The 26,044-nt window shown below is 39.3% G+C and overlaps 1 protein-coding gene across 1 annotated transcript; it reads right to left on the minus strand.

Annotated features, from left to right (window-relative positions):
• Window positions 1–2: 2 nt before the first annotated feature.
• Window positions 3–25,772, minus strand: lars1b (leucyl-tRNA synthetase 1b). Its single transcript, XM_037748579.1, has 32 exons — window positions 25,626–25,772; window positions 24,519–24,640; window positions 23,962–24,049; window positions 23,746–23,826; window positions 23,449–23,586; window positions 23,137–23,298; window positions 22,823–22,935; window positions 22,402–22,465; window positions 22,202–22,290; window positions 21,821–22,046; window positions 21,303–21,390; window positions 20,248–20,324; window positions 19,935–19,988; window positions 19,701–19,841; window positions 19,008–19,085; window positions 18,159–18,244; window positions 17,759–17,824; window positions 17,444–17,526; window positions 15,903–16,041; window positions 14,637–14,849; window positions 13,965–14,022; window positions 12,783–12,846; window positions 11,523–11,706; window positions 10,366–10,456; window positions 9,327–9,467; window positions 8,530–8,670; window positions 5,929–6,039; window positions 5,615–5,725; window positions 4,177–4,281; window positions 3,100–3,195; window positions 2,586–2,718; window positions 3–1,098 (listed from the first exon to the last, which is right to left on the minus strand). The coding sequence occupies exons 1-32, from the start codon at window positions 25,629–25,631 to the stop codon at window positions 893–895; spliced, it is 3,555 nt and encodes a 1,184-aa protein (XP_037604507.1). The 5' UTR covers window positions 25,632–25,772; the 3' UTR covers window positions 3–892.
• Between the last annotated feature and the right edge of the window lie 272 nt (window positions 25,773–26,044).

Genomic DNA, 26,044 nt, shown 5'->3' on the forward strand with positions numbered 1-26,044 from the left:
TGAATATTTCATAGGTTTTATTATTTCTCTGCAAAGCCCAAGTCAGACGAGCACCAACCGCAGCTAGAAAATAGGGAAGCCGTCTGACAGGCTGACAAAACATGAGGGAATGATATGCCTCTCACCTTCGATGTATAAAACAACACAGCAGACACATTACCATCTATATGAAAACAACAGGCGTTCAGGAGGACGCGGGAGCAGTGTCACGATGCAATAACGTTGGCCAGCGACAAAATAGGACATGATGGTAGATGTTTGTTCATCGCCTTTAAAAAAAAAAAAAAACTTTACTTCAAAGCTTCATTATACAGATAACCGATTATTTATTTTGTCCTTTCAAACAGGAAAAAGAGCAGCCCGTAGAGAAAAATTAAACTTAAACAGACAATGAAAAGACGGAAGAATACAAATTCTGGTGTCCCCCCCCCCATACCATATCCTTAAGGGAAAGTTTAACATTCAACATTGGTTTTTTTCCACACCATTAAAAGAACCTAATTTAAGTACCAAAGACCCATTAGACTCAGAATGATATCGACGGGATAAAGGCCCTGAACCATCTCTGTTTTGTGCAGACCAAACCCAGGTCTGTACTGTATGTATTTTTAAGGGGAGGACAGAATTTAAGGTCCCATTAGTTTCAGATATTCCCTTAGGTCGCATTTAGCAGTGAAAGGTTTGCAAAACACTGAAAACCTTTGTATCTGTCAAATCTAACACCATGAGCGGTAGCATTGGTGCAGAAACATGAATTATAAAACATACACATATGTCTGAGGTTGTAATCTATGGCTTTGAGTCAATCTACCCATTTTGTTGCAACATTTAATGATGCATGTGAGCCTTTCACAAATAACTCACTGCTGTGCCTGTGTGAGTGAATGTTACTCTAATGAACCAGATAAACCAGAGCGTCCCCGATGTCCACGGTGAGGCCGTTGTCGGCCAGAGTGACCCTCTTCTCCTCCAGATTGATGTCGAACACAGATTTGTTGGAGATGGGCAGTTTGCCCTGCTCCTCGTGTCCCAGGACAGGCACCCGGCGAGGCCCCAGAACAGGGTCCTCGTACCTCATCAACTTGACTCTGGACAGATCTGGTGGAGGGGGAGGCAGTCAGAGGTGACGTGAGAGAGAGAGAGAGAGAGAATGAAAACAAAAGAGAGAGGGAATGGGAGAAATACAGAAGAAGAGGGCAGGTGGTGGAGGTGAGTGAATGTGATTACATACACCTGCCAGTACGCACTTTCCTTTGATAAATCCAAAGTAATTTGGGAAATATCCACATTTGGATCAGCCTCCTATCCCGCCCTCGACATGGCCACATTCAACCATAAACGGTCAGCGCAAAGCACCTCATGAATGTTTCTGCATAAAAATGAGCCTGCTGATCGGTGGTTCTCTACAAGGAATCACGGCAACTACCGAGAGAAAGACCAAGAAAAGGAAGAAGTGCTTGTGGGTGAGCTGGTCCCTGAACACTTGTTCCCTCCTAATTCTTCCATTCACATAGTCCTCACAGTGCCAGTACATCCATCAAGGTAGCATTACGAGTGTCACCCGCAATATTTATGTTTACAGCCGTTAAATTCTTGCGATCATTTTTGGAAGCAATCAATCAGTGGTATCCCTCCACCGTGGGATATCATTTGAAAAAGGAAGTTTGATAGGGGAACACAATTTATTTATGACCAACTTGGCCTGTATTATGATTAAGACTGATAACGAGGATACGGAGTGGAACGATTGTGCGAGAGCTGTCACTGGCTTTATTTCCACACTTTGCACCATCCGTACTGTTATGTGCAGGTGGTGAAGATGTGCTGGTAATGAAAACTAAACTCGTACTTGGTGATATATGCACAGGATTAGAAGATTTTTAAATACTATTGACGATCTGTTCTGCAGTTCTTAAATGCTATTTGATGTTTTCTTGGATTTCTACAACCAATGATGATGATTTAAACAGCTGTGTGAATGTGCAAACATCTGTATGTAAGTAGCTAACAGTTAATTGATCAACTGCAAATTCCTTCCCTTGTCTTGCATTTGAAATCACATCCTATTGAACTAAGAAATGGAAAAAAAAAACTACTGTTGCATAATACATATTGTTACATCCTTTACCACACTGATCTAATATTCAGGACATGCTGCCCCAGCTCTAAAACTAACTAAATAGAAAAAGCTAGGAGTTGGTGTTTTTTCTGGTCTTAGTCACACTGGAGCCATTCCCTTCCCCAATCGTTGTGCACAATGATGGCAGATAGGAAAGAATGGAAAAAGCTTGGAGTTATAACGGGGACAATAGCTCCAGGCCAGATTCAACTGTTGGACATCAGTTACATAATACATGTCTGAGTTAGCTGAGCGTGATGTAATTTATTCCACGAAAAAGATGAACAATCTGTGCACACCCTTATAAACTTTGACTCAACGGCTCAAGGACATTTCCATCAAAACTGAGTAAATATTTTCATCCTCTTTAGATTATAACCCTCATTTTTGTATATTAACAGACCTATTTTAGGTTTCCTAATCATAGTTTATGAATCTCTGCCGTCCATCCATTTATCTTACTAACCTTTAATGAGTCGGTTGACCTTGGCTAGCCGACGGATGATGCTGTCTCCGCTGTCCCCCTGTCGGATCTCGACTTTTGTGGAAAACTGTCCGTTGCTAGGCTGAGGGTTGACCAGGGACACGCACACTCCAGGCTGGGGACGCAAATGCACAATGTCATTGTCGATTTGAGTGCACAAACAAACATTTTGCTCGTCGGGGTCACACAGACACTCCTGCTGCAGAAGGGATGCACACAGTTAAACAAGCAGCTACAGAGACAAACACACAAAAACAAGAACATGTGCAAATATGCAAAAAAAACAACAAAAAACTGGTCTTAAAAGCTGATAATTCAGTAGGTGACTGAAAAAGAAGCGTACTCCTGCTCTCTAATACATGCACGCACGCACGCACGCACGCACGCACGCACGCACGCACGCACGCACGCACGCACGCACGCACGCACGCACGCACGCACGCACGCACGCACGCACTGCTTTGAGAGCAGCCAACACACAGCCAAAAGCATTTACCTCTGATCGGAAAACACTGAATGGTTTCCCCGGGCAACAGTCCTCCTTCACTTTGTCGTCAGCCTCAGATGCAAACAAGACGTCGATCTGCTCCAACTGTAGGGGGATGTGAAAAATAACGATATTCAGCCACCATCAGATAGTGTGTATACAGGTGTGTTTGGTATGCACACTGGCAAACACTGGTGGTGTTAAACCAGGCTCCTGCAGAGATCACAGACTTAACATTTGGCTTTGAGTCTAATCCGTCACACATTCCTAATCAGGGATGGTATTTAAGTTTGAGACAGAGTAACGGGATTGTAAACTAGTTGAGGAAAAGTGAGGAAAAGTAACAAAGTGCCCATAGAAACTTCTGCAACATAAACCACTTCTCTGCTGTCACCATCCAACGGCCACCTTTCAAGCCTGAAGTGTGTGTTACGATGGAGTGTCATTCAAACCAGTTCAAGTTTGTGAGGTAAGTAACACATCACCCTTTTTTTTAGTCCTACATGATAAAGCATATTTCTCTATCAATTTGTCTTTTTGTGTGGCAACTTATCTTTAGCTATGATCCATCAGAAACATCGGAATTGGATTCAGGGTATTAGTTTGACGTACAGTTTTTCTTTCTGTGGTTAAATCTGTCCCGGTTTCACAAAAGTATCTTTTTACTTTTCGACTCGGCTAAGCTTCTGTGCAGCAGACAAAAGTATTAAGGGCTTTCCTGACTGACAGCTAAGCTCAGGATCGTCTCAACTGACTTTTGCAGAAGTAGCGAAACTCAGCTTTAAAGCTTTTTGAGGAAACCAAAATGCTGCAACTGCATGTTAAAGCTCGGCACTGTGAAAACAAACAGAACCTAATGAAGTGAACTTGTTCTGTTTATTGCTCACATTTCAGGAGGATACTGAATTAAATATACTGCTAGGGTGGAGATGTTTTTTGCTGCTTGGGGTTGTTATCTAACCTCAACAAATTTAGTATTACATCTCAAGTTTTTAACTCCGTCAGGCGTGTTTTCTGACACTTTTGGAGTGGGATCATCCTTAAATGTCATGTTGGATTTTAGGAATGTTGCATCACAAGACATACCTCTAGAGAATTGGTTAAGTAGACCAGATTGTCCATCACAACTACCCGCTCATCAAACTCCAGCTCCAGATCCAAGACCCTGGGCCCGTTCTTCTCCAGGCTCTCCTACAGAACACAAAGCAGAATCCAAACAGTCTGAATCAATCACACAGTACAAGCATGAATGAAGGAGATGAACTCTCCTGAGGAATGATCAGGAAGTTAACATATTCAGTTTTAATTTGCTAAAATAGAAAAAGGAAGGAAATGCACTATTTCATCCATTTATTGAAGAAATCAGGTTTTAGTTTATAATTCAGCATTATGGAGAAATGTTATGCTAGTTCTTCCACTATGAGATTATTGTCATTTCTACCATCCTGTCATTCCCAGATGTATTTAGTGAATGCTGCTATTAGATCAAAAGAACACATTAACTACAAGTGATGCAGTTTGCAATGTGATTTTAATCTAATCTGAAAGCAAAGCAGCTAAAAAGTAAAAGGTTGGAATAACAATTGTGGACAAAGACATAGATGTGCAGTCAAGCTGTTGATGGGAAAAAAAACATTTTCAAATTTGTATGAAACAAACATAAGAACAAGCTGAGGCAGCCAATCAAATGAGTGTTTTGTACTCTTTCAATCAATACAATCTTCTTTTTTGGAATTTCCTTGCAAACACTGTTGTTCACACAGTATTGCCTACGGTTTTGTCATTGTTCAACACAAAAAGGAATAATAATAGAACAAAAAACTGCTTTTGAAGATGCAGGCTGAACTCTTTCAACAGAATTACCAGGACGGACTTTGGACCAATCAGAAGCAGAGTTGTGCACAAAACAAAAGATAAGCCTCCTCGAGTAAACAGCTTCTTAGGTGGTAAACAAAATTGAACAATGCAGAGAAAAAAGAGCTATGAGGGTGAATGTAAAAAATAAATAAAAATAAAAATAAATAAAAAGCCCTGCATTCAAAATATTACTCAAGTGAAAGTACAAAAATATTATCATCACCATGACCTTAAAGTACCAAAAGTACTCATTATGCAGAATGGCCCATTTCAGAATAATATATATTATATTATTGGATTAGAATTATTGATGCATTAATATGTTCATCACTTTAATGTTGCAGCTGCTAAAGTGGAGTTAATTTTAATTACATTAAATCTATAATAAAAACATCTTCATTTATTAGTTGATTTCATCTTTTATTACTAATCTGAATCTGCAAAGTAACTAAAGTTATTAAATGTAATAAACCTTAAGAAAGGTAAAAAAAAATCAGTATTGGAATCAGCAGATACTCAAGGTTGTGGTATCTGTTATCGGTATCGGACATGAAACAAATGGTATCAAGCCATCCGTAATATAGAGGGATGGAGAAAGGACAGGATGTGTCTTTACACAGAGGCACCAAAGCTTCTACACTGTCACCCTGACTTCCTCCAGATTTACCTTGATCATGGCTACAAACGGCATGACTCTCTTCATGTATTTCTTCAGTTCAGGCAGGGCTCCCAACTCGCTCGCTATCACTTTGTTGTCTGGAAGGGCACCGTTGTTGCTCTGGACAGACACCCGAGAAAAAAAACAAAGACAGATAAGACACGCAAACAAACAGGAACAGAGACCGAGATTTACTGGGTAACTGCACAGCACAATGATCATTTAAGTAAGTATCTCAGTCATCACTACGCCATTGAGTGCTTTTTGCATATACCGTGTAAAAGATTACCGCTGTGTGTGATTGTTGTGTGTTAGTTTGTCACCTTGTAGTGCTTGCCGAGCAGGGATAAGGCACTGTGCTGCCATGGAGGGTAGCTCTTGGCAACGTAGATGTTGCAGTGGGAGGGCTTGGCCGGGGGCTTTGAGTCGCCTTTCTGTTGGGAGGAAAACAGCACAAAAAAGGAGCATTTCAGATTCATGTCATGTATCCATATAGTCAGGCACATAACACTTTGATGGTTTTGCTTTTATTCAATACAGTGACAGCATATATGTCGGGGGTGGGTGGCCTCAAAGGGAAGCAAACGGTGCGTTTGGATTATTCAAGAAGCAAGCTGTTTTTTTGTGTGTGTGTGTGTGTGTGTGTGTGATCTTCTACAATGAAGAGGATCTGTGAACTTATCTTATGTGACAGCTGTCAAGTCTACTCTAGCCCTGTACTGTGTGCACACTTGTATGTGTGTTTCAGTGTCCTGATGTGACATTACATTATAAAAACCTGCCTCCTTAACATACATGTATGAATACAATATACTATTATTATGATTAAAAGACAGCCTCTTCCATCATTCCCTGTCTCCTTTTCCCCCCACATCATCCTTCCATCTTGCCTCCATGGCAACAAAGCATTTACAGCAAATCGATAAAAGCGGTCTGGAAGCCTGAGATATCGGCTGTCTCAAATCTCGTCAATACTTGTTTTGCTTTTCTCCCAGCTGCCTAGAGTCACTTATCGAAGTGCCAAACTGTTAACAAACAATAGATTAACTTTCCTGCTGTGAGCACAACACAGGCTTAAGTCTTCAAGTCATGGCATGGTCTAGAATGTATTTATGATATTGGGCTATATTATTAAAATGTACTTATGTTCTTAGGCCCTTGATATACAGGATGCTGTGGCAGAAAAAAGAGGGGGACAACATTGATAATCTACAAATGCTTTGGGTGCAGACGATTAAAAAGGTGATTCCTACATATTTTGTATGCATGAATGGAAAAATCGAGAGAGCAGGATTCAAGTAGACCTCATTTTTTGTTCGGAATAATCTATAATGTGCAGCATTCAAAGGGAAATTATATGACAGTAACTCAATCATATTTCCTGTTTTTTTTTACATAAGAATGTCACCAACATGACGCCAGAATAAACAGCAGGGTTTTCCCAACTGGTTTTGTTTTATTTCTGTTTTATTTATTTGGGATATTTGAATATATTATTTTTCACATTCCAATAACAACGTCTGAATATCTTTAAGAATAAAAAAAAGTTCATTGCTCTTTTAATGGGTGTACTTGCATTATTATCAGGGTTGCACGATTTAGATTTTTTTTTCAGCTGATAATTATCTGCTTCTCATGGCCAATACAGATAAAATAAACGATAATTTCACATTTTTGTATTTTAAAAATAAGTTCATAGCCTGTAGTTTATGCACACCTGAGGGTAAGAGAAGCTAAGATTTAGTGAGCAAAGATGGATGATTTAATATTCCATAGCTCGGACCTAACCAAATATAACTGACATCACTATTGTTAACACAACAAAAACAGTTCAGACTCTTTAAATGTTCATTTATTTTTCTAATTAAGTTCATAAAAAATATTGTATTGCAAATTGCAATCATGTTGTCTTCCTCTGAAACTGTGAAAAATATCCACACCGGCGACGACATGTTTGGCTCTCTAGTCAGCATGCTGCGCTTGTTCTTCTTCTGTGTTTATTTGCAGAGTGTGTAGATGCTGCTCTTACCAAGACAATGACAACAATTTAGCTTTTATCAGCCGATAATTTATCAGCAATAATTTAATTATCGGAATAATACATCATAATATTAAAAAATAAATTTCCCATTAACAGCTAATAATTTATCGGGTCCAATGTATATTGTGCATCCCCAACTATTATGCTAACATATTAGTGGCATAAAATGGTCTTCAAATGACAATAGTATTGTTTATTGCTATTATTTCTGGGACAATATATGGTCCAACAAAATGAGTTATCAAGACAGGCCTACAATATAACAAGCTAATTATTTTATTCTTGAAATAGCTGTTTTTTTTAATCCAGTTCCAAGCAGATAAAATGCAGATTTAATAAGCTGTGAGTCAAATAACTATCTCCTTGCTCGTTTTAATTAGCAAGAACAAAAACAACCAGATAGGTAATCGTTTATCTAAACAGCAAATATGTCATTCAACGAAGCCTAAGCTTTAGTTCTTGGTTTTAATTAATCTTATTATTTCTAAACCTTAATAGATTTAATAAGAGTCGAGAGTTTGTTAAACAGATTGTATACTGGATTCAGATATGATAAAATGCTATTGAACCTCAACTCTACTTTACATATTTTCAAGCTGTTTTTATGATTTTCCGCCTCATTGTGCTCCTCATCAAACAACATTAAAACTGTTAAACAACACCTGAGGGAGAAAAAGACTCTTGACACAAAGCTGCCTCCGATTTAATTACAAAACTTAACGCACTTTGAGACAAGTGTTGGATTTCATAAAAACTATTTAAAAAGGAAAGCAATCAATTCTGAAATCCATATTCATTTTCAGAATTACTTTAAAAAAGTCATTACAGCAGTGAAGTAGAGTGGCAGTGAAGCATGTGAAACAACACCGACAACATTTCTTACTTTGCTTTTGGGGGGCTGCATGTACGCTTTGAGTCTCAGTCGGAGGTCGTGTGCGGTCTCCATCAGGTACTGAGAGGAACGGATCAGAACCTCGTCTACTGGACCCGCCACAGGCCACGATGCCTTCATCAGAGAACCGGTCTATCAGGGAAAGAGAGGGGAAAAGACTGCTGTTAATGCATGCCTGTGGAGAACAAAATAACAAAACTAGGCATGCACCATATTAACTGTGTGTAAGAATGCCAGGCTGATATGTGTGTACCACCGTGTCCACTGAGTGCCTCTTAGCTCTTTAGCTAGCGGTGCTGAACACGATTGGAGAAAACACTGGCGGTGGGGCTTTTGTTGTTGCTAAGCGACAACCGGAAAAAAAAAAAACATCTCCAGAGAAGCAGCACTCTCTTTCATATTCATAAATTCGAGTGTTAAAAATATTCTCGTCTCTCTGTGCTGTTGGGAGCGTGCAACAGTGTGTGCATTCCTTTCATACTGATGAGAAGCCCAAAGTGAGAAGACAGGCTCCTGGTGGACATGTGCGCAAATGAGCAGCGGGGAAAAGTACTACTGCAGACCTACATGAAGTGTGTTATCTCAGCTTGTTGTTCCCAGGTGTATTCGTGAATGTAAATGAACACAGGAAGATTGGATGTTACTTTCACGCAGTATTTCAAGTATAAAAGCGGAGAGATAAACATGAAAGACAGACGGGACGTGTCACATTTGAACCCACGGTCAGAGCACACAGGCAACTCAGAACATGAAATCCACATTATGATGCCAACTCCATATTTTCTTACCTTGCCAAGCAGACCCCAAGTGTACTCACAAAGGTGAGGGCAGATGGGGGCCAGCAGCAGAGTTTGTCTCTCTATGAACCGGAAGACAAGGTCTCTGTGCATGCCCTCGATGGCAAGCTCACGATACTTATCTTTGGCTGCCTGCATACAAACACAAAAACAGTTTACAGGGTCATCATCATGTTATCATCTTATTTCTAAACTATCCCAGACACCATCTTCAATCCAGTGAATTTTGGCTGCAACTAATGATTATTTTCATTGCCAATGACTCTGTTGATGATTTTCTTGATTAATCAATTCGTTTTTTGGTCTAGAAAATGTTAGAAAAATGGTGAAAAATTTTGATCAGTGTTCCCCAAAGCCCAAGATGACGTCCTCAAATGTCTTGTTTTGTCCATATCTCAAAGATATTCAGCTTACTGTCATAGAGGAGTAAAGAAACCAGAAACTATTCACATTTAAGAAGCTGGAAGCAGAGAATTTTGACCTTTTTGTTTTCTTAAAAAAAATACTCAAACTGATTATCAAGTAGGCAATTCATTTAATAGTTGACAATTAATAGATTAATCGATTAATCAATTTGTTTGTCTTTAAAAGGGATAGTTCGTTTTTTGATGGTATGTATGAGGTACTTATCCATAGTCATTGTATTACTTATAATAGACCAACAGGTAGGTACAAACATAGTCTGTATATCTGTCTCACAGCAAGGTAAACTGGTGAAAATGTTCTAAATATAGTGTACACTTTAATTGATATTGATTTTTTTTTAGGTGAGCCTTTCTTTTAGGAGGCTAAAATACATTTTGGTGCCATCCCAGTCCTCAGCAGTACTTTGCTTTGGTTCCGTGATGGTACTCCTGTCTGTTTCTCCAAACTGGGGGCGTGTCGACTGTCATCTACTGTAGGCAATGCACTGACTGTGGATAAGTACCTCATACAACCCCAATTCAAAAATACCCGAACTATCCCTTTAATACATACAGATGATTAAATGTGCATTAGAGAGCATTTATATAATGGACATTTTATTTACCTGGAACTCAAAGAAGCCACTCTTCAAAGCCTCCTTGTACATCATCCTGTCATAGTGCTGCTCCGTCTTCAAGATGCCGTTATTCATCTCGCTAGACAGACGGGACACAAAATCCTTACTATCAGTCTGCGAAGCCAGTTTATCATTCACTTTTTCAAAAACAAATTCACACTGCAATGCGACATCAATGTCAATCAAATGAATCTCTCTACTCTTTAAAACCTTGTACATGAAGCGATGTTCCTCACCAGTGCTAAACATGGTATCAATAATGTATTTCTGCTCATTATAGACTAGAGCTGAAAGAATTTGTAGACCCATAGCGAAGTTGATTGAAAATTAAACAACAATTTTCATAATGGATTAATCTCTTAGGCCCTAATCAGAGAGAGCATGTTTTAGCAGCCTGGGGTGGCTTATTGTAATTGTTTTCAAAGAGAGTGAAGTGTTTTGAGAGCTGTTTTTGAGTTGCCGAGTGTCTCACATTTTGCCGCTCTATGCGCCTCACGCTTTTGCAGGAGCGCCCTGAAGGACTCGAGTTGAACAAAACTCAACTCAGAGTGGAAAAGCGCACGATGACATTAGCGCTTTTTTCTCATTGCGGTGACTCTTGCTGGATACCTGGTGCTATATGACTTTATAAACTGTAGTTATCATGATCTGAACACAAAACAGCAGGCCTAGATGCAAATCAGTGTGGTGCTTGAGATTTCGGTTCATTAACTTAAAGTGTACTTTTAACAGGTACTTTTTAATCAGGTAGCTTACAATTCATGGTTTGTGTTAAGCTAAGGCTAGCACTCATTCTAAATTGATAGTTACAATTCCAAACTTTGGTATCTGGGTCTCACAATGAGCATTTGCCCACTTTACACTTTATAGACTCATTATTTCAAGCTCATATTTCTCTTTATTAATTTAACTGCCGATCCATGCTTCTCATATCTATTCCTCATTCATCCGTTGACATGGCAAAGACCCCGTTGTTCAAGGATGGTGAGTTATCAAAGATGAAAATCAGCTCTGTATTCTCCGTCTCCTTGATCTCAAAACCCAAGTATATGGCCTTGCTTAATGTGATAACCAAAATCATTTCTGAGAGTTATATATCTCGGTATCTGCAACACCACTCTCTCTTAATTAATTCCTGTACCTACCTGTCAAAGACTCGATCATTGAACGTGTCTGCAGGTCCTGTCCTCAGGTTGTTCTGGTTGGCAATCATCTCCTTCACCCACTCCACCCAGGTGTAGAGGCGCAGGATGCCAGCGTCAGCCATGGTCTCTACAAAGTTGGCGTCCTCCACCGTGTCACCGGCATCAGCTAGAGCCAGACGCATACCTGAGAGAGAAAATGCATACGTGTGTTTAAACAGCATGAAGTACAGGTACAATATAACGTGTTATTAGTAGTTTCAGAGAAAAAAAACTTTGCATGGCCGATGCCTCCATTCTCACCGTTGCCTTTGTAATTTGCTCGACTTAAATATTCAACAATATGGGTCCCCTTAATTGTTCGGTACACATGCAAACACTAAACATAGCACAGCTTCTTTTCTCTTCTGCAAACTACTTCGACAACCAGGTGAAGTTCAGAAGCTTTGTGGAAAAAATTCTGCAGTCTGAGAAAACTTCAAAAAATACCCAGCAGACATCACTCCAAGCTCTTAGGCAGGAAGTCAACTTAATACATCTATCTGCTGTCAGTCCATGACGATTTTGTTTTTACTGCCACAGCAGGGCGGCTTCTAGAGACACAACAGACACATCTATCTATTATTCAGCTCTTTTCAGAACATAAATAAAAACACAGAGGGTAGGAATAACAAACAAAAACAAAAAACGAAGGATGGATCAACTAATCCTGAGGTAAACTGAGGGTTAATCTACGTCCCTACCAGGTATAGATGGCAAAAATCAGATAACTATAGCTAGAAAACACATTTTGCTGTCCTGTGGAGAGACCAACAGGAGGGACGGCCGATCATGCAAATACATGATAATTGATTGGAACATTAATAGCAATAGTATCATTAACTGCTGGACCTCAATTAGTTGCTTCTGATGGGGAGATCATGTTGAATACACACTGCCTTACAGGTTACACTTTGATTTAAGCATACATTATAAATTAATACAGAAACTCATTACTTACAGTGCAGTAAAAGGGATCTGATTGATAGAATAACAACACCTCGGCTATCTAATGAAGATGGGGTGTTTTCTAATTATCTTCAAGACGGGATAAAAGATGCTTATGGTATAATCAAGTGTAATGGCCTGTGCACTATGAAAACACTGTTCTAAGCGTAGACCTGATGTGTTTTGTCTCCCACGTTTCAATAAAACATGATAAGAGAGTAAACGATCAGAAACAGAACACAGGAGGGAGATAAATCAAAAAGAAAGCGAGTGTACCGTCTGCTGAGAACTTGTCAATGGCTTGGCAGAGAGTGAGGAAGTTTCCAGTTGATTTGGACATCTGGTGAACAGAAAAACAGATGTTAGCAGCCAGGATCTTTCAAGCATGTCCACCCACACAAGTTCATTACAAAGCTGAGTGGAATAAAACCGTGGAGTCACAGACTGTCTGTGTTTAAATCAACAAAAAAGAAAAAAACAAGAGCAAATCAGCAGCACATTCAGTAATTAAAATTCTTAACAGCATCAAACAACGGCAGTTAATTACTGGCACATAAAGAGAAGTGTTTCGATACAAAGGTTTGCAGCGAAATATAACAATATTAAAATTGTTATTCAACGTTTCAGTAACGCAGACAAAAGACCAATTCAAATGGAACCAGACCTTTTCTCCTGAGATTAAAAACTTTAAAAGGGACCGTTTGGATGTTTTGAAGAGGGGTTGTATGAGGTACTTATACATAGTCAGTGTATTACCTAGAGTAGATGGCAGTTGGAATGCCCCCAGTTTGGAGAAGCAGACAGAAGTACAGGCAAAGGAGTAAAGCAATGTATCTGATTGATGGGGGCGGCAGCAAAATGTATTTTAGCCTCCTAAAAGAAAGGCCCACAAAAAAATAATCAATATCAGTTTAAGTGTATGCTATATTTACAACATTTTCATCGGTTTACCTTTGCTATCAGGCTATACAGTCTATGTTTCCGATGGGGAACTGAAGCGGTTATCTATGCTCTCGCCAAGCAACAAGACTCCATTGAAAAAAAACAATAACTCTACCACGCAGAACACGGGAGCTGCTGGTATACAGCTGCCTTGATTGGTTAGTTTGTTCGTGGTATTGTCTGACTTTGGTCACACAATAGCGCAGGTGAAACTATTCTAAATATAGCGTACACTTAAACTGATATTGATTTTCTTAGGTTAAAATGCTAAATACGTTTTGGCCACCGGCCCCGTCCACAACAGTATATATCTTTGCTCCCGTGCGGTAATTCCTGTCTGCTTCTCCAAACTGGAGGCGTGCCGACCGTCATCTACTGTAATAATACACTGACTATGGATAGGTACCTCATACAACCCCACTTCAAAAGACCCGAACTATCCCTTTAATATCAAATTAAGAGATTCAGAATTATTTTAACAGATTCATATTTCCAAACCATTAATATTTGACACACCTTTTCAGAGTTGAGGAGCAGATGTCCATTGGCTCGCACTGCTTGTGGCCACTTCCCACTGTGAGAGAGAAAGTTCTCATTACTGTCATCATCAACATAACCAAGTTAACCCTAATCCAATGCTCACTTTTTAAAATATACCATTTCCACAGCAGAACAAACGCACATTAAGATTGGGGGATATGTTTAAATCATCATCATCATCATATTAATGAGGGCATTTTTCCATTATCGATATGCATCTCCATATAACAAATGTATGCAACATCACATATCAATTAATCAAATAAATGGTTCATGCAACTAATCATTCCTGTCATAGACTCCCACGATAAAAATTATTTTCAAAAATGAATATAAAATAAAATCACTATATGTCGTATAATCTTTTCATCTAACTGTCAGTAACGAATGGAATTGTGTCAATCTATTCCTCTAACAGTCCATCAAACTTGTAGGAAACTTCACCCAATTAAAAACTCCACAGAGCAAATAATCACTAATATAAATGAAATCACCATCATGCTAGAAAAATTTACATTTCTCTCCTCAAACACAGACTCTCTGCTTCGAGCTTAAATTGCCTGAATGCTATGAATTATAGTACATGCAATGAATCCTAGTTAATTTGCTCTTACTCTCTGTACTGGTGAATCAAGTAGGCAAACTCACTTGTCTCTGGGCCACATAGCCACATGGTTGTACAGGTAATAGGACAGGTGGTTGGGCACCAGGTCTTTGCCAGACACACGGACGTCCACAGGGTACCAGTACTCAAACTCCCTCCTCAGCCTCTGGAGACGCTCTTTAGGGATGTCTGTCTTGGGGAAAGGAGACGTCTTAAAGAAGATGAAGTCCCAAACCTCTCTGGTCATCTGCTCCGGCCTGTGGGAGTGAAAAAAAGAGACAAGTATGGTCAAGGGTAGAATGAGGGATGAATTGGGTTGAATCAAGGTGAAGAGAAATGCAGCATTTGACAGAGTTTCACTCCTCTTTTCCGTTTTATCTTAGTCCTGGAAGAGATTTGAGGATACTTTGGGGCGCTTTCACAAGCCATAGTCTGTTTGGCTACTCAGAATCAGAGTGAAATTTATACTTTTGGTTAGTTTTCTATTTAGTCTGGTTTGGTTTCACAGTGCACAAATTAAAGCAGACCAAATTTTAAAAAAATATTTGCTGACGGGCGTGCACGAAGGAGCGAATTTATCTTTTTCGTCTCGAGAGCTGCCACTTCTATGCAGGGAATCTCAGACATTGATATATTGCGTGTTACATATTAAGTGTTTTCACTTTGACTCGGCACTGATCTACTGTGCGCACAAATCCCTTCTTCCTCAGTTTATCTCGAATGACTTTATAAACGTCACTATTTTTGTGGACTTTATTTAGTATATTCTGTATAGTCTTTTAGGCCCAGATGTCAAGCAAACAAGTCAGTCCTCTCCCAGTCATGTTAACCTGTTGTTTACTTGTGTCTATTTGCACACCAGAGTACAATCACCACCGTAACGAACCGCACCAGAGTTTGATTAAAATAGACTAAATGTTGGCTTGTGAAAGCGCCCCTTAAATGAACATTGAGCTATGAATTGATTTTTTTAAACTGTTTCTGAAACGCAGCATTTGTCATTGAGTGGACATTTTATCTATTTATTTTATTTCATGGATGAACACCGAGCGACAAATCGACTTTGTCTGCAAAGCCAACACCTGTCATTTGAAATGATTACTTTTAGTTATTAAACTGGAGTCTTTTCTCCCTCCAGAGAAGCACGTCTATGGTTGTTTTGAAGGCAGAGAGAGAAGGACGAGAGAAGGAGAGTAGACAGAGTGAATCAGTTAGGGCTTAATCCTTGTTTATTCTAGTGTGTAGGCATGTGTGTAGGCATGTGTGTGTGTGTGTGTGTGTGTGTGTGTGTGTGTGTGTTGGGTCCATACTTGATGCCCAGTGGTGAGGCTCCCTGTCCGTTGAGCACGCCTCCCTGGAGGAGGTGGGCTACGGTGTAGTAAGCCATGTAGATGGTGGAGTCCGATAGTGACTCAATCAGCCACTGCTCGTCCCAAGGCAGCCGCGTTCCTATGGTAACCAGGAGGTGTACCCACACACATACACATACACATAACCACAAATCCAGAGACAAAGAAAGACACACAACCATGGGAGAGAAAGCAAAAGAGACACACAATTATTAAGAAAGACAATTGTTGTCTCCTCTGAGCCGACACAATCTTTTGTTGCATTTGCCATCTTGTCAAGCTGGTTACATTCTAGTGCCAAGAAAAACACTAACACAATGGAATAAGTCCTGGGCTTCATTGTGTAATCCTTGGCAAACAAGCTAAGAAGTAAATCTTTTATTGTGAAATAAACTAAACTAAAACTTAACTCAACCTGCTGCTCTGACAGACACCAGCAACTCGTTTTTTTCACTCACTGATTTGCTGCTTTTCCTCAAATTTTAATTTTGGTAATTTTTAGGAGAGTGTGTGGGGGGAGGAGGGGTTCTACTCAATCAGCCTCAAATGCACTCAGCTCATGTTTTTGTATTTCCAGTGAGCTCCTATTGAGATCTTTTACCAGCTTTCAATGGTTAACAATACAACATTACTGCAAGCTTGAGTAGTAATCAATTTTCACAAGCAGTAGCTACATAAATATGAGATGTGAGCAACATTATATATGAAATGTTAATAAAAATCAAATAGAAAATAAATACATCTATTCTTGCACACCCTATTTTTCACTAATTAGAATTTAACTTCAGAGAAATAAAAAAAAAAAACATAATATATGACAATTAATTAAAATATTTTAAAATTATTTTCATTAACATCCAAGAAGTGTTTTACACAGTGTATACTTTGTGACTGGGGTACAGTCTGTTTATGGCTCATGGGTTTCTCTGCATGAAAAACAGAATCTACATATCTATTCTCTGTGATCACTTAAATCAAAAACTTAATTTGCATCTTTACTTCTGAGCTTTCAGTGTATGAACTATGTTTGTTGAGGAAAACTGTGAAAATAGTAGTATTAGTATATAGTATTTTTTGCTTCCACAAGTGAGACTGCCTGTCTGGTATGCAGGTTGGTGAAACTTTGTGCTTCATATTCTGAAAATGTGTGGGGAGATTTCTACAACAGGCCTAGACTGTACTGTATGCCAGCTGGCCCTCAGTCTGCATCTATTCCTGACTGTATGAACAGAAAGGCTGACATTTGCTAGGAGCTTTATCATCAGTCCTCTGTCTCCATCTATAGACCAAAAACATATACACGTCATACACTAGTTAAAAAAAAGTCCTGTTCATCTTTGGCAGGGGTGGTACATTTAATCTCAATACAAGACACAATATTACTTTTGAAAGATGCAGTAATGATCGCAGCAACAGAGTTGTATATGTCACTTACATTAATAGTGACTGCAGTCCTGACACAATCATTCACACACACACAAACCATAGAGACAAACGCTCACCAAGTCCGTAGGTACGAGAGCAGGCGTGCTCCTGTAGCCAGGCCAACGTTGCCTCAAAGTTTCTCCTGGTCTCCTCACAGAATCTGTGGAGTGTTGTGCAAAATAGAGATCAATAAAGTAGATGCAGACTTTGGCATGATACGATTTGTTTTCAGTATGATAGTAAAAGGCAATAAAGCTATCAAATTAATTTCCTACACTCCATACTAGATTGTCTACACCTTCATAGGAGCCCTCACAAGCGTGGACAAACACTGCACAGAGCTAAATATGACAGGGAAGAGAGTTTGGTAAGTCAGAGGTCTTGTGTCTTACGTCTCCAAAGGCTTGAGGGCTTCATTGGCCTGCTGCTTCCACTCTGCATCCCCGTAGTCCAAATACCTAAAAGACACATATAACATTAGCATACGGCAAATCAAAGAAAGCCCAAATGGCATGAGACATTATACTCTTGAAAATACAGACCATTTTCAATTGGGAAATGGCCATGTATAGTCATAATTTATTCTAATCTATTTTCCTAATCCTATTTAACAAAGAAAGCAACCTCACAAGAAAAGAGAATGTTTACATTGACTCATTTTCCCCCTAGCTTCTAATCACACTGCCATGCAGCTTTAGATCCACTCTGTTAATTCCTTCCTGTTACAAATAAAACACACTTTAGGCTTCATAGTATATAGATTTTTGCATTCAGAATTCATGTGGCACTCACCACTGGTCACAATGCGCCACCACACACTCATCAGCTGAACGCGACATGACCTGTTTTTCTGGCTCCATGTAGATCATGGCCTCACCCTGTTATAAATTGTTACAGAGCCAACATCATTACAGGTAAATATATATGAAACATCTGTCGTACATGGCATGTAATGAACTCTAGAGGCGCTTTCACAAGCCAACTTTTAGTCCGTTTTAATTGAACTCTGGTGCGGTTCGTTTGGTGCGGTTGTGAACACGTACTCTGGTGCGGACCAAAACAAACGCTTCCAAGCGAACTGTAGGGCGGTTCGATTGCAGTGAGAACATAATCCGACCCAATTGAGATGGACACAGGTAAACGACAGGTTAACATGAGTGGGAGAGGACTGACTCGGACTTCTGCAGAAGTCCGATGTTTGCTACATCTAGGCCGAGGAGAATATACAGAATATGTTAAATAAAGTCCAAAAATAGTGTCGTTTATAAAGTCATTTGAGATAAACTGGAGGAAAAGGGATTTGTGCACACAATATCGAGTCAAAGTGAAAAAAATTCAGCCCTGGTCCTTCGTATAACCCCTCAGCAAATTCATTTTTTTTCATTTGTGCACTGTGAAACTGAACCAGACTAAATAGTAAACGAACCAAAAGTTTCAATTTCACTGATTCAAATTAGCCAAACAGACTGTGACTTGTGAAAGCGCCCTAAGATACAGTGCACACAAACATAAGAAACAAAACCAAACACAATCCAGGATAAAGTCAGAATTTAAATCTGTTGAATCTCATGTTATTTTATTTGAATGTACTTTATTTTTTCTTTGACTTTTTTTTGGCATTAGAAACAAAGAATGTCTTACCCTCTCAGTCATCATCTTCTGGATGGGTTTTTTGACATCCTGGACCTTCTGTCCCTTGTAGCCGTCAACCAGCATGATCTGAGACAGGAATTCATTCACAGAAACATTTTCATTCATGCTGCTGATGCAAGTCATTCACATTTCTGACAGTCCATTCAACAAGAAGTGGGTCATGTCTCTGCAGTGCATTCTACGATCACAAATTATCCTAAACTGCTCAGTGGGATGACGCGTACTCAGTGTACACATATGAAATACGTTCTGCTTGATGTGCTGTTGAGTGGCCCCTTGCGGTGCTTATATTTAAATTCTTATTTCATTCGAATTTACAATCTGCTGACAGTGAAGGCAGCTGAATTTGTACATTTTAACATGACTCATGTCATAATGTTGTGACAGGGGAAAAAATAGGCTTAACAAAAAAAAATTATATTCTATGCCTCGTCTCTGTGTCATGTTGTACAAATTCTTGCTGTTATGCAGTTTTTCCAATAGTATACAGAACCAAACTGTCTGAGGGTAACACGTAGCCAATAGTCAGTCAATTAATAATTTAGTCTAGCCTGAATCACTTGGTTTGTGTCTTGGCGAGAAATCATACAAGCTGCAAACATAAAGTTAAATTCACAGAGGGGTTGCGTTTTGCTGACCGATGCAGTTGTTTTTAACTTATAAACCACTGAGTCGACTTACCCCTTCGTAAAATCCCTTCAGGTAGACTTTCTCCTTGGCTTCAGCCAGCTTCTCCCTGTCATTCTGGCTCTGTATCTTCAGCTCGTCACACACCAGAGGAGCGGATAGGTTCCCGTAGCCCGGTATCTCTATAATGGGGATCTGACATGTGCATACATGCATACACACTCCATTAAGCAACTCGGACTGAATTTGTTCTATGCAACTTGACTGACACCAAACAGATCAGCTTACCGGCTCAAAAGGCAACACCATCTTGTCCTCAATTCCATACTTCTCCCGAAGAGCCTGTTGGAAATGCAAACATTTAGAGCCACAATGATCAAATGCAAACGGTCGTGTATGCTTAAACAACGGATGCATCTTTTAATGGTCACAATTTGTCCTAATTTAATAGCACAATCTGTTACATCATTTCCAAAGTGCACTTAAACCTTAAGTTTCAGATGGGCTCTGTTTCTGTTTCTCTGCCGCAGACTTCATTTGAGGTATAGATGCCTTCCTGAATGGCAGCACAGTAGAAATGTTTAATGGTTTGTAACCTCACCTGTTTTTTCTTGATGTCTCTGAGAGCAGCGATGTCATCAGGAGCATCAGAAGGCACACTGGTAACTATCCCCGTACCTGAGGAAAACATAGAAAAGGCAAAAGGCCAACACATGAAATGTATTTTTGTACACCAGGTAGTAGGTTTTGTCATTATAATTTACATTATTAACATGTAATGCTACTACATTTCTTCAAATGCTGAGCAGATACACTGGAGCAACTAAATCACTGCGAAGAGGAGGAAGAACAAATAAAAAAGATTTTATAAATGTCACAGGTTGTCCCAGATTCACCCTCGCTCATTGCTCTCCACAACCCTTAAAACCAGGATGACACACCGGGCACGAGAAATTTGTTCTAACTGAAATTCTGACATAGTCATTCAGAAATTCCAATTAAGGCTATTTACAAAATATCATCAACAGGACACCTGAAAACACAACAGACAAACTACACCCCTCGAGCACCACAGACCAGAAAATAGATAGTACTGACTTCTACCAGAACAGAGGCGCTCTGGGTGCAATTAGATCCATTTTATATGTTTACAAATGTTCTCCCTCAGGTCAAAAAAGCAGCCATTATTTCCATCCTTTGACATCACAGTACAGCACTTTATAAATTCTACGGTGACCTTGGCCTGCTATTTTGAGACTCCCCTTTTCCAAAAGATTATCGAAGACGAGGAGGAATAAGGGATAAAGCTCGGTGCAGATTTTCTGCAGAAAGTAATACCTAAAAGCGGGAATAAATTATCTATATTTGATACACAGATATAAATACATCAGCATTTTTAAAGCAGCGTCTGTTGAACTATTCACCAACTGTCAGATACATCTCACTCAAGTTCAAGTTGGCACATAAAAAAAGGGAGAGCAAAGTGTCCCCACTCAAGGGTATTCTTGACTGCTGTGAGTGACACTGGAAAAGAAAACTTTCAACAACTAAAACACTTTGACTGCCTTGAAAAAAACAAACAAACAAAAATCCATCAACGCAACTACTCTGAAGAAATTTATCTTTTCCATTTCTCCTAACTTCTGTACTTCGTACCTTTGTCCTCCTTGATGGTGAGCATGGGCAGAGCATAGATGACCTTATAGGAGGTCAGAGGAGCACTCAGGGCACAGCCAAGGACATCCTAGAAAGAGACAAAAAAGCGTGATTTGATTTACATTGTGAATACACAAGCATCCTACCTGGTGCTGTTTAGAGAATGTGACTTCATTATTCCAGGGTAAAAGGAAAAGATAGAGCAGAAGTAATACATTTAAAGGAATCAATTTTGCAGGTTGTTTGCGCCATAATCATTAGACTTGTCCCTCCAACTGCCTTTAAACTGCTAATTTACCTCTTACTTCCATTAAAATTCACACAATACTGTCTTGCTAGCCTGTTGTGCTCTTTACTTATCATACTAAAGGGTCAATAGGACCCATTGATTACGTAAAATGTGGTCTTCAAGAAAGAACATTAATCAACTGTGGGCCTCACAGGGTTTAAGTCTTCGTTGCCTGATATGAATTTTAATTTATTTGCAGCTGAAAGCGAGAAACACACAAAGTGAGTACCTGTCCCAGTATTTCCATGACGAGTGGCACCACTCCATTCTCTTTGGTGAAGCCCTGGTAAGACATGTTCCTGGCAGACCGATTGGTGCTGATGAAGATGTCTCCCCTGGCCGTCTCAAAGGCAACATACTTCATGTCGGGCCTCACCCAGCAGTTGGTCTGGCCGAACATGGTCTCTGGTCTCAGAGTGGCAGCCACCAGGAAGATGTTTTTGCCTTTCATGGCGCTGTGTGGACGACAGCATTAACACTATTTCTGTCTCAAAATTAAGAGTTGGTGTGTTTATCAAGATGAGAATTATACTTAAGTGCATGTCAAACTTGTCTGTGGTGTAGTATCCTTCCTTTTAAATAAGGCAGTTCAGTGTTTGTAATGTGTTACCTGCTATAAAAGACTTTGGACTTGAATTTTGCCGTGTACGGTTCGATTATTTTCATCTTGATGAGAGTGTACTCCTGAGGTCCAACTCCCTGCAGGTGACGACACATATTAGTTGGAAGAAAAAAAGAACAAAACACAGCTCTCAAATCATCTCAATCATCACAACTAATGCATTATTTCATTGAGCTAGGGAAGTTTACCTCTCCTGTCTGCCTGTCGTGGTCCATGCATGGCTGTCCATCCCTGGGGGAGTAGATGGTATACCTGCAGAAGAGTCGGGGACGGTCACAATATATTACTGAAAGAACACGCAACGCCAAATGCAAATTAAACTGCTTGAGAGTAAAAGGCAAACTTTAACATCAGTCATCTACCAAGGACTTCATTTTAAATATCCACTTTGCTTTTACCCCCATGAGAAGAAATGACATTGGTACAGGACATTGTTTCAGGCAAAGACAGTTCAACTGATCCTGATAGCAACAAAGACAACGTGTAAGACATTATCATATCACATAATGTGGGGCACGTCCCACTTTACTTACTTTTCTCTATATTACTACAACGACAGTGCTACAGAACAAGTATAACAGTCATATAGAAACCTCTAAACCTTCTCACCTTTTGCCAAACTTGATCTTTTTTCTTTCCTTCAGTGTGATGAACTGCCACCTGACGAAGGAGTCATAAAAGGGGTTCACATCGGTGGTGATGAATGAACGCCTCCAGTCCACCTGGGAAGTGATAACAGGACACCAGGATTTAGGCACAATCGACTAAATGGATAACGTGATTATCCTCAGGGCCAAGAAAAGGTGAATGATGAATTCCGGGTATCAAACAAAGGTATCGCTTAAAGGGTCATAGGTACAAAGACATGGGTACAGAAACATAACAAAGACAGTTACTTGAGTTATATTATTACAATTAGTCACCTTGACTCCCATCAGTTTGAGGTCTTTGACAGCCAGAGGAGGGAAGTACTCCAGCCAGTGTTCAGCATTGGCAAACTCGGTAATCTCGTGGTCATTCAGGCCCAAAGACCTCATAATGTCCCACTGGAAAGTGGCGGATCCGGATTTGGCCACTGCTTTACTCTAACAGAGGAAAAAGAAAAATAGGGATGAAAATAATGTAAATTGAAAAACATACCCTTTGTGAATGCTTAACCAAAAGAACTTAGAATAATAAGCCCTGGTTGTTTAGTGACAAAAACATTCCATCAATCTGGTCCCTCGGATCCTCACCTTCTTGCCCTTTGCTTTGTCCTTGATGATGAATTCATCAGATGTCTCTGGCTTCTCCTTCTCCTCTTCCTCCTCGTCTGGAAACTGTGGAGGGTTTCCGTACAGCTCCATCTCTCTCTTCAGCTTGTCTGCACATGCCTGGTGGACACAATATGCATGTATGAATACCGGAAAGATGCAAAAGTGGAAAGATTATGTTAGGCAATGTTAATATCATAACTGAAATAACTTCCACCTCTGTTTGTCATTGCAACTACACACACACTTATGTGATGGACTGAAAAAAAAAACACTAACCTTGATTGGCATTCCTGTGCAGTGCAGCCCGAATGGGAAGAGGCATTTCTTCCCTTTAAGAGCCTGGTAACCAACTGCAAACTACAAGAAAGAAGTTGAACAGCAGCGAGTCAGAGACCAGTGATCATAAATTGAATAACTGCATCTTAAGTATCTGTCATAGGTGCAGACTGAAGAAGTTAATTTCTCAGTGTTCATCTCTGTCTGCAAACTTACCTCACACTTTGACAAGCTGAATGTGTGACCGAGGTGCAATCGGCCGTTCATGTAAGGGTAGGGGAAGGTGACAAAGTACTTGGTTTTGCTGGAAGGAAGAAAAAAAAAACAGTTAACGAAAATATGTATTTGAGACCAAAAGGATTTCATATCTAGTATATTTTTGAGCAAAGTGCCGTGAACTGGGAAATAACATGGGGCAATCATTAGTTTCAAAGGCTCACCCTCGGTATGTTAACTGCACCACACAACTTAAAGTCAGAGCTTCAGCCACACTTGCACTAGTTTTTTTTTGTTCCAAAGGCAACAATAGACATTATATACCTACTATAATACCTATTAAGAACACTTGGTGCTAATAGTTGCATCAGGAAGAGATCAACTGAAGGAAGTACACCTGTAAAACTGCTCTGACATTCCTGAGTACAGCAATCTATTGTGAATAGCTTTCTTCACATTGGTCTTGAACTATTCCTGGGTCAAGTGTGTGAAAGAGAGTACCTAATACTCTTTGGGAATACATCATATGGTCCTTCCCCATAGTAGCAGATACTCACTTTGTGCTTTCTCCAACTGTTGTTGGTGCATCTTGTTCAAATGCCTTCTCCTTCTCCCATTTCTCCTGGATCTCTAGCTCGATCTTTCTCAAAAAGTCCAACTTTGCTGTTCCCTTCCGCTCCTGGAATACAAGGACGAGCAAAGATGACAGTTCATTTCAGTTCATTTCAGTTCATCTCATTTCAGTTCATTTCATTTCAATTTCATAATTTATTTCGAACATGTAGAATACAAAAAAAATAAAAAATAAAAATAAAGAAAAAGAATGACCATACCAACAAATGGACAGTCAGAAACAAGTAGTATTTACATACAATGAAAAGCATAAGAAAAATAAATTGTTAACAATTGATGCCTTGATTTACATATTTGAAAAGGAATGAGAAGAAGTATAAACTTACCCCTTCTCCATAAGTCAATTATTAATTATTAACCAGTTTCCTTATTGAGCCATACATACACTCTAATGAAATGTTCCTAAATTTGTCTAACTATAATTATTATTAGTTATAATTATTCTAACTATAATTTACCTTTAATATGTGTCATACAGAAATATTAATTCATTACTGATATAAATATCCTTATCAAAAATATAAATTTGTTATCAATCCAGAATTCATTACTTATAATATTACTTAATCACAATACCAATTCATTACTTACATACTTATCTTGATCATATTGACTATTTGTTATCTTTTCTTATATGCTCAAATTATTATTTATAATATATAATGTATAATATATAATAGTAATAGTTCAATTAGAGAAAAGCCAGTGACTTACAGCAATAGCTGCAACTGAGCTGAATACACATTAACTTATTTGATCAAAACAATAGACTTAAATGAATCAAGTAACCCGAGAGTAATAGATTAGAATAGAATAGAAAATAACATAAATAAATGTGTTTAAAACAGCTGTAATCTGGTTCCAGCTGTGATTTTCTTTCAGGTCTATTTCTGCAGTTGCCTCGACAACTAGCTCATGTTAGCTCACTGAGCTAATAGCTACAGTAAGTTAATGAGACATAACGTAACCACTGCCTATAAACCAGCATTAACATCTCTAAACTATAGTTTTAAAAGGAGCATTGGACCTACCGTCATGTTGACCCAAATTACGAGCAATTAACTATTCTATTGTTTAGACTAAGAAGAGACAGTAGAAGTAGTTTCCAGTTTGACAAGGGAAACCCACGCCACCGGTGCCTGGCTGATGACACCACGACAACCAGCCTTCTCGCTTGGCTTTCTGGGAAATGCAGTCCGAAGAACATTTCAGTAGTGATGGGAATTCAGGCTCATTTTTAGTGAGCCAGATCATTTGGCTCAGCTCACCAAAGAAGAGCCGGCTCTTTCGGCTCCCAAACGGCTCTTCATTTTTACCACTTCTGCCTTTTTATAGTTCAGCCAAATTTAGTGCTGTTTTGACCTATGATTAGTGTGTGTGCAGATATATCACTTAAATTATTCAATTTAAATATACTAAACCTTATAATTTCCAGAATACCATAATTTTA

This window comes from Sebastes umbrosus, chromosome 17 (genome assembly GCF_015220745.1).
Source record: "Sebastes umbrosus isolate fSebUmb1 chromosome 17, fSebUmb1.pri, whole genome shotgun sequence".
Taxonomy (NCBI): domain Eukaryota; kingdom Metazoa; phylum Chordata; class Actinopteri; order Perciformes; family Sebastidae; genus Sebastes; species Sebastes umbrosus.

Coding starts and splice junctions, on each gene's coding strand:
- lars1b (XM_037748579.1), bottom strand. Junction 19,842..19,934: donor TGGTGTTGCCTTTTGAGCCG/GTAAGCTGATCT, acceptor TGCACATGTCAG/ATCCCCATTATAGAGATACC. Junction 14,023..14,636: donor GCTATGTGGCCCAGAGACAA/GTGAGTTTGCCT, acceptor TCTCTCTCACAG/TGGGAAGTGGCCACAAGCAG.